An 18026-nucleotide genomic window follows, 5' to 3' on the forward strand; every position below is an offset into this window, starting at 1 on the left:
GAGGATGTTGCCGTGGGGTCAACGTTCCCCTCCCCTTGAGGATGGGCGCAGGGGTAGGACGCCCCCGGCGACCGTGGCTGTCAGATGCGGTTGCCATGACGGCTCAGAGTGATTAGGTTCACGGATGCGCGCCGGTCCCTGGCGGTGAAGGAGGAGGAGGAAGGCGCCGGCAGAACGTGAAACGCCGCGGAACAAGGTCACCGCGGAGGTCATCTCCCAACCTTCTGTCACCTGTCACCTGTCAGCACAATTCTCCGCACGCACCAAATTTAGAAAAAGCCATGCTTTTGTTGGGAGTCTAGGAGGCTCAGGTCTTTGTCTTGCTCTGCGTGAGGTGATCCTCCAGACAACAATGCTGCCGTAGGAAGAGGAAACATCTGAGACCAGATGAGATGGAACAGCCCATCCTGTGTGGACTACATGTGATGTACCTTCATAATGGGAACCAACTACCATCTATACCACTTGACTTACTACTGTGTGGCCATTACTACTGTATACCACTTGACTTACTACTGTGTTACCCTTACTACAGTATACCACTTGACTTACTACTGTATGCCACTTACTACTGTATCCCACTTGACTTACTACTGTATGCCACTTACTACTGTATACACGTGACTCACTACTGTATGCCACTTACTACCATATACCACTTGACTTACTACTGTGTTACCCTTACTACAGTATACCACTTGACTTACTACTGTATGCCACTTACTACTATATACCACTTGACTTATTACTGTATACCACTTGACTAACTACTGTATGCCACTTACTACTATATACCACTTGACTTATTACTGTATACCACTTGACTTACTACTGTATGCCACTTACTACTATATACCACTTGACTTATTACTGTATACCACTTGACTTACTACTGTATGCCACTTACTACTATATACCACTTGACTTATTACTGTATACCACTTGACTTACTACTGTATGCCACTTACTACTGTATACACATGACTCACTACTGTATGCCACTTACTACCATATACCACTTGACTTACTACTGTATGCCACTTACTACTATATACCACTTGACTTATTACTGTATACCACTTGACTTACTACTGTATGCCACTTACTACTATATACCACTTGACTTATTACTGTATACCACTTGACTTACTACTGTATGCCACTTACTACTGTATCCCACTTGACTTACTACTGTATGCCACTTACTACTGTACACTTGACTCACTACTGTATTCCACTTACTACCATATACCACTTGACTTACTACATTATGCCACTTACTACTATATACCACTTGACTTATTACTGTATACCACTTGACTTACTACTGTATGCCACTTACTACTGTATACACTTGACTCACTACTGTATGCCACTTACTACCATATACCACTTGACTTACTACTGTATGCCACTTACTACCATATACCACTTGACTTATTACTGGATACCACTTGACTTACTACTGTATGCCACTTGACTTACTATTGTATGCTACTTACTACTGTATACCACAAACTACTGTATACCACTTGACTTACTACTGTATACCACTTAAATTACTACTTTATGCCATTTACAACAGTATACACTTGACTCACTACTGTATGCCACTTACTACTGTATACCACTTGACTTACTACTGTATACCACTTAAATTACTACTTTATGCCATTTACAACAGTATACACTTGACTCACTACTGTATGCCACTTACTACTGTATACCACTTGACTTACTACTGTATACCACAAACTACTGTATACCACTTGACTTACTACTGTATACCACTTAAATTACTACTTTATGCCATTTACAACAGTATACACTTGACTCACTACTGTATGCCACTTACTACTGTTTACCACTTGACTTACTACTGTATCCCGCTTGACTAACTACTGTATCCCACTCGACTTACTACTGTATGCCACTTACTACTGTATACACTTGACTCACTACTGTATGCCACTTACTACCATATACCACTTGACTCACTACTGTATGCCACTTACTACCATATACCACTTGACTTACTACTGTATGCCAGTTACTACCATATACCACTTGACTTACTACTGTATGCCACTTACTACTGTATACCACTTGACTTACTACTGTATGCCACTTACTCCTGTATACCACTTGACTTACTACTGTATGCCACTTACTACTGTATACCACTTGACTTACTACTGTATGCCACTTACTCCTGTATACCACTTGACTTACTACTGTATGCCACTTACTACCGTATACCACTTGACTTACTACTGTATGCCACTCACTACTGTATACCACCTACTCCTGTATACCACTTGACTTACTACTGTATGCCACTTACTACCGTATACCACTTGACTTACTACTGTATGCCACTTAATACTGTATACCACTTGACTTACTACTGTATACCACTTGACTTACTACTGTTTACCACTTGACTTACTACTGTATCCCGCTTGACTAACTACTGTTTTATATGTATGACCATATGTAGATGTATGTGACAAATAATCTGTTGAACTTGAACTTGTATCCCACTCGACTTACTACTGTATGCCACTTACTACTGTATACACTTGACTCACTACTGTATGCCACTTACTACCATATACCACTTGACTTACTACTGTATGCCAGTTACTACCATATACCACTTGACTTACTACTGTATGCCACTTACTACTGTATACCACTTGACTTACTACTGTATGCCACTTACTACTGTATACCACTTGACTTACTACTGTATGCCACTTACTACCGTATACCACTTGACTTACTACTGTATGCCACTCACTACTGTATACCACCTACTACTGTATAACAATTGATAACTAATGTATGCCACTTACTACTGTATACCACTTACTACTGTATGCCACATACTACTGGATACCACTTGACTTACTACTGTATGCCACTTATTACTGTATGCCACTCACTACTGTATACCACTTGATTACTAATGCATGCCACTTACTACTGTATACCACTTACTACTGTATGCAACATACTACTGGATACCACTTGACTTACTACTGTATGCCACTCACTACTGTATACCACTTGATTACTAATGCATGCCACTTACTACTGTATACCACTTACTACTGTATGCAACATACTACTGGATACCACTTGACTTACTACTGTATGCCACTTACTACTGTATGCCACTCACTACTGTATACCACTTTATTACTAATGTATGCCACTTACTACTGTATACCACTTTCTACTGTATGACACTTACTACAATATACCACCTGACTTACGTATGCCACTCAGTACCGCGTGCCACTTACTACTGTATACCACTTGACTTAGTACTATATGCCACTTACTACTGTATGCCACTTGACTTACCACTGTATGCCACTTACTACTGTATACCACTTCTCTTACTACTGTATGGCACTTACTACTGTATACCACTTTACTTACTACTGTGTGGCCCTTACTACTGTATGCCACTTGACTTACTACTGTATGCAACTTACTACTGTATGCCACTTGACTTACTACTGTATCCCACTTGCTACTGTTTGCCACTTACTACTATATACTACTTGACTTGCTACTGTATCCCACTTACTACTGTATGCCACTTGACTTACTACTGTATACCACTTACTACTGTATGCCACTTACTACTGTATGCAACTTGACTTACTACTGTATGCTACTTACTACTGTATGCAACTTGACTTACTACTGTATCCCACTTGCTACTGTATGCCACTTGACTTACTACTGTATGCTACTTACTACTGTATGCAACTTGACTTACTACTGTATGCCACTTACTACTGTATGCCACTTGACTTACTACTGTATGCTACTTACTACTGTATGCAACTTGACTTACTACTGTATGCCACTTACTACTGTATACCACTTGACTTACTACTGTATCCCACTTGCTACTGTATGCCACTTGACTTACTACTGTATCCCACTTGCTACTGTATGCCACTTACTACTATATACTACTTGACTTGCTACTATTATGCCATTGACTACTGTATGCCGCTCACTACTGTATGCCACTTACTACCCTGTGCCACTTACTACTGTATACTGTACCACTTGACATACTACTGTATGCCACTTACTACTGTATGCCACTTACTACTGTATACCACTTGACTTACTACTGTATGCCACTTACTACTGTATACAACTTACTTCTGTCTACCACTTGAGAGGGGGCACAGATACTTACACTAAAACTAAAACTAACCTCACGAAAAAGCATTGGATTCTATTTTGTTCTGACTAGCACTAAATAAATTCGCTTTTTCCCTGAATGGTCTATTAAATTCAATGTTGGGCGAGAATAGGGATAAACAGTTTGAATTTCATTTATAGATACAATTAAACTGTATGTAAATGTTGGCGTTTGCGCGCACTTGACTTGTACTTGAACGTACCCATCAACCAGTGCGGTAAATATTTCCACGATAACAGCGAGTTCTACCAATCAGAGACGTCGCTGTAACACTTAGGATTATGGGTAGCGTAGTCTCCATTACATCGCAAATAAAACATGTTTTTTTTTAAATTAGGTTGATATCATGCAGACTTGTAGCTTCTTCAGGAGCAAAAATAAATTATTATATACATTGCATAATATTTATGCAATTATTTTTCAATGTTTCAAACCCCTAATGGTAACTGTAACCCGAGAGACTACAAAAAATATTTGTAGTTTCTAATTCTGCGCCATTTTGTTATGCATGTTGATGCAATGGCCTCATGGGTAAAGCAGTTATATTATTATAAACCTGAAAACTAAAATAAGATAAAATCGGAAAACATCATCAGTGTATTACTCGAGGTTAATTTGGTCGGGGAATATACCTGCGTTGCCAGCATTTACATATGTAATGTGCAAAGCCCTGAATTATACGTTAGGCCGAGTGACGCCCCGTACTAACGCTACCAACCCTCTAAAAGTACATGTCCAGAGTTGTCCAAAACAGTTGACCTTATTTTAGTAGCTCTTTTAATTACTAAGATATTGGGCTTCAAATGTGACCTCTGGTCGGAGTTCAAAGCTCAATATCTCAGTTTAGGGTCCACTGAAATCTCCTCAACTGACATGCGTTAACCTAGAAGATGAGACCATGTCAAAAATATGTTTGGTTTTGTTTCTACAAAAAAGTTAAAAAAAAAACCCAGAAATTCAACCATGACATGGCAGTGGGGTGCGAAGTGCGGATTCCATGACCTAAAATGGAATAAAATCTGATTTTTTTTTTTTTTTTTTTTTACTTTGTCTTAGAACAAAACCAAACACATTTTCTACCATGGAAATGTTTACTGCACTCGCTGAAACTTTCAGCCAGGCACCCGATGCTGCTTTTATATCCAGCTCAGTTGTATCTATGAATTAAATTCATACTGAGGGTAGGACCCCATACCTCTATTCTCGCCAAACCTTGAATTTAACAGAGCATTCAGAGAAAAAGCTAAACAAGTATCCCACTTTTATTTGCTGCTTGTCAGAGCAAAAATTCAAACCCATGCATTTTTAATACATCTATGCCTCCCCACCCCCCACGGTGGCGTACTTTTGTCAGGTTAGTTTTGATTTAAGTGTACGTATCTGCGCCCCACTGCCCCCCCTTCTATAGTCTAATAAAATCTCCCCATTCAAATGAATTTGTCGGACAGTCATGCTCCGGGACACGATTCAAAAAATTAATTTTCGTGACTATGAGCATGAAAAAGCTGAGAGCAGGTTGCCTCATTAGTTTGCATACTGCTAGTAAACAGTTGGCATAGGGCTCGGTGGAAAGTCGGCGGAAAAGTGCATTCGGCGTAGGTGACAAGGCTTAATAGACTAAATGACAACATCTCTCTCTCCCTCACTCACTCTCTCTCCCCCTCTCCCTCATTCACTCTCTCCCTCTCGGATATCATCCCCTTCCTTTAGCACAGGCTTCTTTTAAGAACCTGCCCTGCTGCTGTTCTCATGACCGATCACTCTCACTCTAAGCGGGTGATGGAGAAGGGGGGAAACACAGGGAGTGGATATTTCCACAAGGTCAGAATTCGATCTCCGGCCTTTTCGTTTTTGTTTTTGTTTTGCGTCCTCCACCAGCTCGTAGGCAGAGTAACCTGGTGGCGTTGCAGGCCAGGGACAGATGTTCCCACCAGACAATAAAATAACATGCAGCTGGTCAAGCAACCGATTTTACATTTTCTGTTTTTTGCTTTCATTTCAGTTGGGCTTTTGTGGCATTTGTGTATATGTAGCCATTTTTATTTTCCTATTTTATTTTATTTCTTTTTTTTTCTTTTTTTTAGGCTGCAAATGCAGCTGGCGGATAAAGTCACTCTGATGCTGGTTCTGAAGTACCTACATTTGTCTGCTACGAACAGTAGTTACTTCAATCTTGTTATGATCACTTTATTATCACAGACTTAACAAACTGATGTGAAATACAGGAAGTCATTACATTGCATTACATTATGTTAGTTAGCTTTTGTCCAAAGTGACCTACAATAAGGAGATTTGTCAAAGTATCATTGTTACAACTTACCCCAATATTTACTGCCACTTACCCAAATATTTACCACAATAATTCAATCAGTAGGGTAAGTACCAATAGTGCAACCGGTGCAGCTGCACCGGGGCCCAGTGGCTGCTTCGTGCCCATCCCATAATGAGCGCTGCACAAGTGTAACAAATATCAATGGCAGTATTTACATCTTAAAAAAATACATATTTCTATAAATATAGATATTTTAATGATACTGTATGGTGCTGAACATACCTAGTCATGATGTGGTGACATCGCAACCGTGTGCTTTCAGGGTGTGTGTGTGTGTGTGTGTGTGTGTGTGTGTGTGTGTGTGTGTGTGTGTGTGTGTGTGTGTGTGGGGCCGTCGCTTTCTATTGGCGACAAAGGCGGCCGCGCACAGAGGGAGCGATCGGGGCCTTATTTGCACCTCCCCGAGCTCGGTTCCAGTTCAAATTGTCATTTGAGGAAGAACCTGCTGTACAATTGGCTGTTCGTGTCATTCGGATGTTTCTTTGACACTTTTAGCCCGAAAAATGCAAAGGAGAATAATTCTAATAAATAAAGCTGCAGGCAACAAAACACAGGGTCCAGTTTAGTCGTGGTAGATACATAAAACAGTTCCCTGGAGTTACATTTTTCTTATTTTTAAGACCACTCAGAGATGAACCGTGGATTTATATAGCGTTGGTTCATGACGTCACAGAGTGACTTTGTTTTCAATATAACAGTGTTGTTCTTCATGTTCTTCATTTTTCTAGTGAGTCTGTAACGTTTCATCAATATTTCCTGATACAAATGTAGATCAGTGTGAATCAAACTTGACAACATATGAAACGTTCCCCTTCCAACGAGACCTCAACCAATGATCATAAATTCTAATGTGACATAATGCTCAGTTATACTGTAAATAAGTTATAAATAAGTGGCCTAGCAGCCATCATTTTGTTTATAACTTGTAAAATGGAGTGCATTTGGAATTTGGGACAATAAATTACAAGATGTCAGATAATTGTTTTATTAAAAGTTGTCCGAAACATCTGGACAAAATAATCAAACAAATATCACAGCATTTATAAAGATCGCACGACAATTAATATGTGTTTATTATTAAAATGGCAATCTTAAGTAATGCAACACCGACAGCGTACACCGCACACTGTACACGGTGCCAATGTACATTCTGAATCAGAACCTGCACATTTATAGTAAATAGTATGATGACATCATAAGGCGTCTTACAGTCAATCTCATCTCGTTCATTTGTTTTCGAAACATTGGTGAGTCGCTGAAGCGCGACCGTCCAGCTACTTTTGGTCAAATTTGATCGCTTTTTCACAAATTCCTGCTCGGTATGTGAATCTATTTGGATAAAACCACAAGATGTTTGAACATACCAGTTCAAACGACACCTCAACTGTGTTTGTAACTTCTTTCATTGTTGTGTTCCAGGTACTTTTAGCCCTGTTGTAGATACTTTGGCGTTAGGTGACTTAATCCACGTCTGTGATTTGATTCACATTACAAGGTTTGTTTGTGACGGTTCGGTTCAGACGAGAAGTCACTGTGTTTGTAACTTCTGCCATTATTCTGTTTCAAATAGTTTTAGCTCGAAAAATTCCGAGATTTCTTGTAAAATCCGATCAATTTCAATTAAAATCCAAACAATACAATCACTGCGTGATGGACCGCTAATAATAATAATAATAATAATAATAATAATAATAACAACGAAAATGTGTTTAGAAAATAGCGTTAGGATTAATTAAAAAAAAAAATAACATAAAACAAGCATGTATTCGGAATGAAAAAATATAGACGTTTCCTAGACCATGTGGAATGATGTAAAACTGGCAAATTCTTATTTCCTATTTAAACAGGATATTTCCCACAGAGTGAGCATATTCTACTTCTCACTTGTGAAGAGCCATTAACAATGTATTTGGATCAATAGCAACAAAGATATAATGTGTGAAGGCAGCGCAGAGTCTGTGAGATCAGCAGAGGAGCCCTCAACTCAAACGCTTCTATTTTTCAGAAGCCTGTTGAAACGTGACGTCACAATTCATAACTGGCAGAAAAGACTCATTGACTCTCTCTGCTGGTGGACATGGAAATGGTATAGACGTCGATCGGTTTAATTCTGTGTTGGATAACATTGACATTAACCAATATAAATAATATTATTAAAAAAAATAATATTATTAAAAAAAATAAAAATAAAAAAATAAAATAATAATAATGATTTTATATATAAACAAATAAATAGATACAAAAATGAATAGATATTATTTGCTAATGTATACATTATAATTTCTAAAGAAAGGTATAATATGTTGCTCCTTCTTCCATGATGGATGTCGCTTTACAATTCAGTAGTGGAGTGCAGCAGAGATTGACTTTTCTGTTCCTTTATATTCTATTCTGCCTGTTTTAATCCAATTCAAATCATACCATTTCTATTCAAGCGACTTTCATAATCAAATATTTTCTATATTTCATTTTCTGCCAAATAAACGTTGCTTTCACTGCCGGCTTTTGTGGGATTATTTTAAAGTGCTTTAAGACACTAATTCCATTTGAAACAGGCATACTGTATGTATGTCACTAGATCCAAGACAAAGTTAACACAATTTGTCATCAACCACTTAAAATAACCCATCCTGTAGCTGCTCTGTGCAATATGTGGTCACATTACAAAATGAGACTAGACAGGAAGTGTCTTTTGCCACAGCCGAAGATGGACCGGCCCAGCTCTGAATGCTTTGAATGATCATATTTCATCTTTTGAAGGATTGCGCTGTCTTGGCAGAGGCATTCTGGAGGCTTCCTAGAGTTGTGTCAGGATTTGGACATTATGGGTCCCCTGGTTCGACCTTTTGTCATTGATCACATCCATTTGAAAAGCCTCCACTATTGAATGGGGTACATGGTTAAACACAACCTGAACCGCTAAACGTATTCCTAGATCTATGATAAGATACTGTCTGATCAAAATAAAATAAGGTTGCACTTCATTGACGAACTTGGGGGAAAGGGAGTTGTCGCAGCATCCACAACGTGCGCAAAACACAAGAAAATCTGATATCTCCTGCTTTAACACCTCTCAGCACCTTTGCAACTACATAAAAAAATATAAATAAAATGAAACTAAGCCATATTTACAGCCATAGGCCTATATACACGTATTGGTTCTAATTGGGTCTGTGGTCAAGGTGAGTCTCTGCAGCTGTGACCCCGTGACTCTGTCTTCTGTCCAGGCCAATGACGCTCAGCTGTGGTCATCCTTAACAAACTGACGCAGACTGTTGACTTTCTGTTTGTCTTGCAGCTCTCTCAGCACACACACACACACTTTATTCATTTCTGGAGGGAAATCGCAATGTAGCTGCACACATAAAAAAAAGGAAAATAAAATAGGCAGCAATAACAAAGGGATAAAAAAAAATAAGAATATAGAAACATGTGGAAATATAAAATAATCCTATAATCTGTGAAAAACTGAAAAAAATGGCCAAACAAAATAACAACAATAAACAATTCACATTCTGACAAAAATATTAAATTACATTCTGTATAGTGCCATCAACAATATGTTGATCTATCACACTACTCTATCACATCAATGTAATAATTTACCTTGAATAGAGAATGAGCAGTTGGATGAGACAATTTACTTTGCATTTGATTGCATTATATATTAAAAATATAATATTTTATATGAATCAATTGTTGACACCGAAGTTGATTGTGTTTTATTGATTTGTTATGATTATTGTATACAACTTTTTTTCTAAATAGTTTAGGTTTATTCATATTGCCACCCCCCCCCCGTTTTTCTCTCCCTTTGTGTATTTCATTGCATCTTATATTTTATAATATTTCATAACCAGGTATCCACCGATCTCAACGTTGACCGCGAAGCCGATTCCATTAAACATCACAACCCTTGATTTGACCGCAAATTCACCACGACGTACGAGCACGTTCATATGAATCACCTCGTTTCCTCTGCGCCCTCGTCTCCCCGTTCCCCGGGGCCCGGGCCGCTGCAGACGCTAGATGTCTCCCCACTCCGCGCCGCGCCGCGCTCGGAGCGCGGGTCCGACTCCGCACGGCGGCGCGGTGGGAGTGTCTCCATTTTGAACAGCAACACAGCACGCCCTCACCCCGAACGCGGCTGGGACTATGCCGCGGGGCCGGCCTCGCAAACCGAGAGTCCAAACTAGCGACGAGACAGGTAACACGTCGCAAAACGCCACGAATAAAACGCACGCGTCATAAGCTACCGATACCGCCCGGCCGTGCGCGGGGTTTCCGCCCCGTCCGGGAGATATTCGCACTTGAACGGGACGCATATAGTCCCCGGATATGGTGCGGCGCTGCGGGCGGCCATTGCTTTTGTGCGGGCGAGGGAACGATCGAGGCGGAATGATATTAATAACATCTCGGTGGATCTACTTGTCGGCTTCCAGTCCAGGTTGGCAGGCGGCGGCGCGGGTCGCTGCTGCCGCCCTCTTGCTTACCAGCCGCGTTAGCTCGCCGATGCTACCGCGTTTGTGCCGCCGCCGCCGCGATGGCGAACCCGCTAAGCGCGCTAGCCGCTTTTGTTTTGACTCTGGGCTGCGTTTATCCGGGCGAGCACAGGGCACCGTGCGGGTACAAGCCGTCGCTACCCCGGTGCGGCTGGTTCTGCTCGGGGGGGGGGGGGGGGGGGGGGGTAGAGGTCCCCGCTCCCCGCTCCCCGGTCAGTAGTGCAGCAAAACGGACGCGACGCGGTGGTTTTGCGTCCGGCGTTTGCTAGCTCGCCCCCCCCCCCCACGCAGACACGGCGCGCAGGGTCTGCTTTACCGTGGACCGAGCGTTTAATGCCGATAAATGATGTCGCGGTCTCAAAAAGTTGGGACCACAGCGAGACGACGCCACCGGACAGTAATGCGCTGGTCGGTAGTTATCTGAAGGGTAATGTCCAGACAGCCGGTCATTATCACAAAATAACAGGCAGCGGGGTTTCGTGTCCCCCTGCAGGGCTTGTTTGGCCATAGTGACGGTCCCACGTATTAGATGGCCACTTACTAAACAGTAATACCGTTGAGACGGAATACTGCTTCGAAATCATTTCAGAACTAGTTGTCAAACCTATCAACGTTGATAACTTCGAAACACTCCAGTCCCTTCCCTCCCATCAAGGTGACATGTCACAAAGCATGAGTATAAACGCAGCCGATCCCCGCGCGGATCCACCGTTCAAATGTGTTTTGGGCCATTTAATAAAAGTTGTAAGAGGTCAAAACTGATAATACATGTGGTGACATTTATTTGTCCCCGTTTGCATTTAAAAGCCCAGAGCGATTTGGGGCGTTGGCAGCATTTTTACTTCCCCCCTCCCCCCATTTCCAATAATTTTCTAAATCATTGCGGTCGTACTTCCACAGTCACCTCAGTGGCTGAGCGGCGGAATCTCGTCTCACAAACTAAGGACTAAGTTAAAATCCAAGGCGTTTGGCATAATAAATTAGGACGGCGACATTTACATTGTTGCGGTTCACCAAAATGAATGTTTGAGGGGGTGAACTCACCCCAAACTTTTAAAAACGTGCGCTACAGCGGCTCTACATCTCCGCTCCACATTTCGTTCCATTTTGTCTCTGGCACCCCGTTATTGTCCAACTCGGATCAAAACACTGGCTCTGTTCTAACTAACATCATGCAATTGAAATAATGCCGAAGTCCAACTAATAGTCCCTGGAACCCGCTGTAGGACCCACCGGGGGGTCCCTGGACCACATGCTGAGCCCCCGATGGTCAACGTCAAATTGATGACAAGCCGTAATGTTGGAGGTCGACAAGCCCTGTTCACGAGGGAGGACAAGTCCCAAACTTTCAGGCGCTGCAAGCACATTCCAAACGCGTTCTTGAACCGTACGACTGTTTCTTATACTTGTTAAATGCCACGATCGATTTCTCTACTCAGGCGCTCCGTGTTCGACATGGAGGCGAGATGAAGACGTGTCGTCCAGTTAGAACAAAGGACAAGGATTAAAAAAAAAAAAAATACCTCCAATTGTAATAGTACAAGCAGCAAACAAAAATGGAAAAATAAAGAAGATACAATTTTTTAAATAGTATATTTAAATAGTAATATGCATGGAATATAATATAAAACAAAACAAGATAAAAAAGACAAAACAAAAACTAACATCGGCAACGACGGTCATCCTAAAGAATGAAATCAGTATGAATGGGACCTATCCAGCACGAGGTAAACGAGTCAATTCACTTCTGCCGGGGTTGTCGACCATTATGTCGAGAAGCCAGTTTCCGGATTTTCATTGTCGCAGAATGAGGCGTCGCGCTTGCAGTGGGATGTGGTTGTCTATGAGTTGACAGGTCACCCTAACATCCGTTAGGTTGTTGTGATTTCAGGGGCCCAGTTTTCAATGCTGCGCCCCGTTCTATAGAACACAAATTGACCACTGAATCCAGCCCGGTTCCACTAGAGGTTTGGATTCTGCTCAAACTCACGTAACTCTTGTCTAATCTAGATTCAAGATTCAAGATTTTTTATTTGTCACATACATATACATACTTCCATACATATATGCAGTGAAATGTAATGAAATGAAATGTAATCTAGCAGAGCGTCTAACTGCTCAGAAATAGGCCCTCTGATCCAAAAAAAAAAGAAAAGGGCATTTCGATACTCATTTATACCTTCCTCTTTTAGAAGAGAACCCGAGCGCACCCAGGGCGGAGAGCTACAATGACGGAGAGATTAAGGACAAGAAATGCACCATGTGCTCCCAGGTCTTCACCACGGAGAGCCAGCTGCAGAGGCACCTGCGTGACCACGAGGCTAACGACAAGGTAAGTCTAATTACATGAACGCACAGTGACCAGACCCATAACAATGTCATTTTCATTGTGCTTTTTTTTTTTTTTTTTACCCAAAGATAATTTACCAAATTTTTGTCTCAAAATTGATTTAAAATTATTTTTTTTCCCCGTTTTCAGCATTAAATTAAAATGGCAAAAACTTTACACCCAAGTTATTATGGGGTCCTTTCCGCTTAGCGCTAACATACAGTATATACTCTTATTTGGAGTTCCACCTTCCTTGACTCAATTCACTTGTGTTTCTGTGAAACACTGGTCAAGCAAACCATATAAATGAAGTGAAAGGGACAGTTTTGTGATTTTGTGTTGGTGTTCCGTCCCTGCGTGCACCAATAACCTTGCAGGCAAAGTGAGAAGGACACACATTTCATTCATTTCCTACGATGGATATAAAAAGAGTGCACAAGTGGCTCATTGTGTTATGAAATGCTGGAATATGAAGTTATAGATGAAGTTGTATATGACGTATTCTCAGAGTCATCCATTGGTATGTTGCGAAAACTGAAATAGTTTTGCAAGCTCTAGTTCCTGCATAGCCCTCAATTGAAGTTTGAACTCAGGAAAACCCCAAACTCCAAAAGTGCAAAGGAACGGCTGTTTAGATCGGAATTCCACGTCGGAATTTCAAGCAAACACCTGACGCAACGTCAACATAGCGTCACACCGTTAATAGTGCATGGATTTTTTAATTTGAGAACCCATGTCTAACTTTGATCCAAAATAACAAGTTTTTTATGTTCTTTTGACATAAGCTTTGTAGCTTTTAGAATAAAATAGGTCACCAAACAAGTGCACAATTGCTGCAGGCATCACTCCTTCTGCGAACAGGCAATGGAACACACTCAGCTTGGAAGCGGGGATTGCCGACTCGGAATTACCTATTTGGGAGTTCCAATAGAAGGCAGCGCAAAGATGTCACAGCTGAGGGGAATCCCCCCCCCTGCAGTATCAGTGGAAGAAGAGTGAAGGAGAAAGAGTCGCTGCGCCAGTAAATCTAGGTGGTTTATGATGGCATGCGATTATGTTTCCTGTGGTAAAAGGCATAGCTTTAGTGCCTGATATAGCTCTGGTGCCTGGAAAGGCTCAAACAAGCGTGTGTTTCATCTTCAAGTCGCACTGTTACAAACGGGATGGCGATTGTCCCTTCGTCACAATGAGACTCTCGAGGGGGCGTGGCAAAAGAGTATGTTGGCGGTGCGTCACAGCCTCTCAGACAGGTTGATCGCCCTGTTCTCAGTGTAGGAATTGGTTGGATAGACCACATAACAACTGGGGGGTAATTTTGGCCATTTTTACGTTTAAAGTTGGTGGTATCCCCCGTTAAATGCCGTGATCCACTGTTTGTTTGGAAATGTCGAACTAGTTAGATATTTTTCAAATTCAATACGGTTCTGTAATTATGTGTGTACGGACTTGCAGTCACGTCCAATCCAAATGACAATAATAACTTGCAACAGTGACATGAGCTTAAACGTGTGAATTAGTTCTGCACAGACGGCCTTTCCTGCACAACAACAGAGTACTCTCACACGAAGTACCAGCTAAAGCTGGCGATGCCTCAGTGACCCACCTCCATTTCAGCAGGCATTATGAGGGAATTATGGAGACGCAACTTCAGGTTTTCAACGGCTTAGATCTGAAATATTTGACCTCGTTTTGGCCTGACACCTTATGCAGGTTTATGACACAGATTGATGTGATGGTCGTCAGGGTGATAAACTTCCATATTGCTCAGCACTAAACACTATTTCAATAGATAACCAAGTCCAATTTGCTATTAGCATCTATGAGCGTTTCATGTTGCCACAAAAGGGCGTTAGTAGGGCTGTCACGACAGCTCAATTGGAGTTGATGATTAATTGCCAACTTAATAGTCGCTATTAACAATTTAGTTGTCTTACTGTCATAGTGTACCCCTTTTGTAGGAGCCAAGCCTACGCCCATGTCTTTTTGTGTCAGTCGAAATTGAGCATACTTACGGATGCAGTTTTCTCACCGTATCTTAACTAGGGGTGTCACGATTCTCCAAATCCACGTTTCGGTTTGACGTTTTGTTTAGATTTTCAAGGATTCGATTTTCGATTTGATCATATGCATTTGTTTTCAGCGCTGACGGCTGTGCCGATGTTAGACTATCGAGTCTCGATTTGGAAAGGAAAACACTTGTTCCTCAATAAGTAATGTTGAGTCCGGTCACATTAAATCATTCTTAATAATGTTGTTTTTTTTTGTAGTGGAATAAATATTTCCTCCAATTTCATAGATAAAATCAAATGCCTGGAAAGCGTAAGAGCCGGGTCTTATCAAACTTTTCAAAACTATTTCAAGTGCGTCTTCCTGTCCGCGTCCGCTCTGTACATTCTTCTCTAATCTGACTTTTTTTGCCTAATTCTACTCATCATGTTCAGTTTATCATTATTATCTTACCTTTGATACCACAATCCAAATCTTATCCACGACGTTAACTACTCTTATGGAGCACGCCCTTCTCACAAGCTGCCGGCACACTGTCCTGCCCTCTAAAGTGGACATATCAAGAGGACATTGTAAAATACATCATTTCATTGAATCAGAACTCACGTTGTCTTTAAATGATTAGATCGCACAAGCTGCCAACTCCGGCGGCTCGAGCTGCCGCTCCCCCACGACGTTACATCAGCGATCACATTATGGGCGGTCAATTCCATGTCTGACGATATTACCCACAAAAATATGGGGAGAGTCGCAAACCTGCTTGTGATTTCGAAAGTTCGAAATCCAACGCTCATTCAGATCGATTTTCGAATCGGAATCGCGACGCCCCCTAATGTTAACGTTACTTTTCCTCAGTTATTATTTTTTTACTCCCTGTGTCTGACCACGAGTACTGCCTTGTGGATTGCCCAGGGTGTACATCTTTGACATCAGAGTTGGATTGTGCACTTTAAGGTCCACGGGGGAGCAAGCTGTCGTTCCAGTCGCTATTCAACACACCCACCCCTATAATAGTGTCATAAAGAAGCTCACAAAGAACAGCCTTTTATTGGGTTTTTAACACTGTAACATAAACATTTGGGTGAAATCCCCTCAGCTTGACTGATGGAACTGCGCCTAATTCCTCATTCATATCCTTATTTTTGGCCACATTTCTCACATTGGCTTTAAATCCCCTTGACATTTACATGAAAACTAATTGTAAAAATGAGTGTAGCTTAGTGTAGGTTTAGGGTATAATTAAAATATCAAATATAGCTGCAGGCAGCAATACACAAGGGCCAGTTTATTCATTTTAGGTACGTGTTACAGTATTTTGGTTTCTGTGAAATGCATCCCAATTTACTAAACTTACAAACATCAAATATCGGGGAGGTACGTCGTGGAGTTCCTTCCATTGTACTTTTTTTTTTATATTGTGACTGACCTTGAGGACTGGATTTTTGGACAATGGCTTCTTTATTGTCTTAGATTTTCAGCATCGGGAACAATAACAAAAACAAACTTTGTAGTTACTTTGCATAACAATAATAATTAATAGTTTTTTATTTCATAAATATAATAAATACATGCTAGTTGTAATAACTACTTTATTGTATTTTTTCTGGTAATGTACAATTGTAAAATGCAGTTTAATAGATGACTTGTCTATATTGTAATGCAGACAACATTTATGGAATTTTAACATTGATTTGTCATTAGAATTATTAAGAACTTGTCCATACTTAACACTTTCTGTCTTCTCATTTATATCTCCTACGTTTAGCTGTAGGAAACGGTTTATACATGACGTTTCTATAAAACAACTGTTTATTTTTTACTTCAACCCTTGTCATTGTTATAACTTACCTTGTTGTATGTAAGTACATCTACATCGTACATCTAATAATGAGAATTCTGGAGTACAACTATTGATTGATTCTGATGGCCACATGAGGTGCAGAACCGATATCATTGATGCTGCGAGAAGGAAAAACGACTTGACCCATGTACCTGAAATGGCAGTCATGGGTGATGGCTATGCGTTATCCAGTTCCATCCAAAGATGCATCATTTTCAATATGCTTTTTTTTGCTTTTTTTTTTTTTTTTCTATGCTTTTTTTGTGTGTCGCATGCGAGTCTTTGTTTGGGCGTCGAGCGATCCGGGCCGGTGCGGCAGGCACTGAGGCACCGGGGCTGTCTTCCAGGGTGGTGTTCTTGAGCGGGCATGGGCCTGGTTGGCATATGTGCAAGTGTTTGATGGGATGCGCCTCGTTAGTGAACCGCTTGCAACGCTCGCAGCTGCTTGAAATGGCACTCAAAATCATGCCGGTTTTCCCAGCATTTCAGAGCCATTGATATGTTTGGGCTCTAATGTCATCAACTGCATAAAATGCTAATCCACAAGTATTCAAGATGCACTGGAAGATGCAAATGATTTTTGTAGAACAGTGGCAGCTGCTCATTACAGCATGTGTCCCACTCAGGGGAGAAGGGTCATCAGACCCTTTCACTCAGTGTCCTCAGATTAGATGATCAGTACATCTTCCTTCTATGGTTTCTCTCTGGGCGGGCTTGTGCCAATATCAATGACGCATTCTCATATTTTTAACAATGAATACAAAATGTTTCGCGTGCAG

At 41.1% G+C, this 18026-nt stretch overlaps 1 protein-coding gene across 1 annotated transcript in view; it reads left to right on the forward strand.

Moving 5' to 3' along the window:
* Nucleotides 1-10724: 10724 nt before the first annotated feature.
* znf236 (zinc finger protein 236) overlaps nucleotides 10725-18026 on the forward strand; it is a gene marked incomplete at its 5' end in the record, with an annotated part of 75372 nt that continues 68070 nt past the window's right edge. The window contains 2 exons of the mRNA XM_080004907.1: nucleotides 10725-10776; nucleotides 13264-13403. Coding sequence (XP_079861033.1) covers nucleotides 10725-10776; nucleotides 13264-13403 — 192 coding nt within the window. The remainder of the gene's footprint in view (nucleotides 10777-13263; nucleotides 13404-18026) is intronic.

Source organism: Zeus faber (genome assembly GCF_960531495.2).
Source record: "Zeus faber genome assembly, chromosome: 8".
Lineage (NCBI taxonomy): Eukaryota > Metazoa > Chordata > Actinopteri > Zeiformes > Zeidae > Zeus > Zeus faber.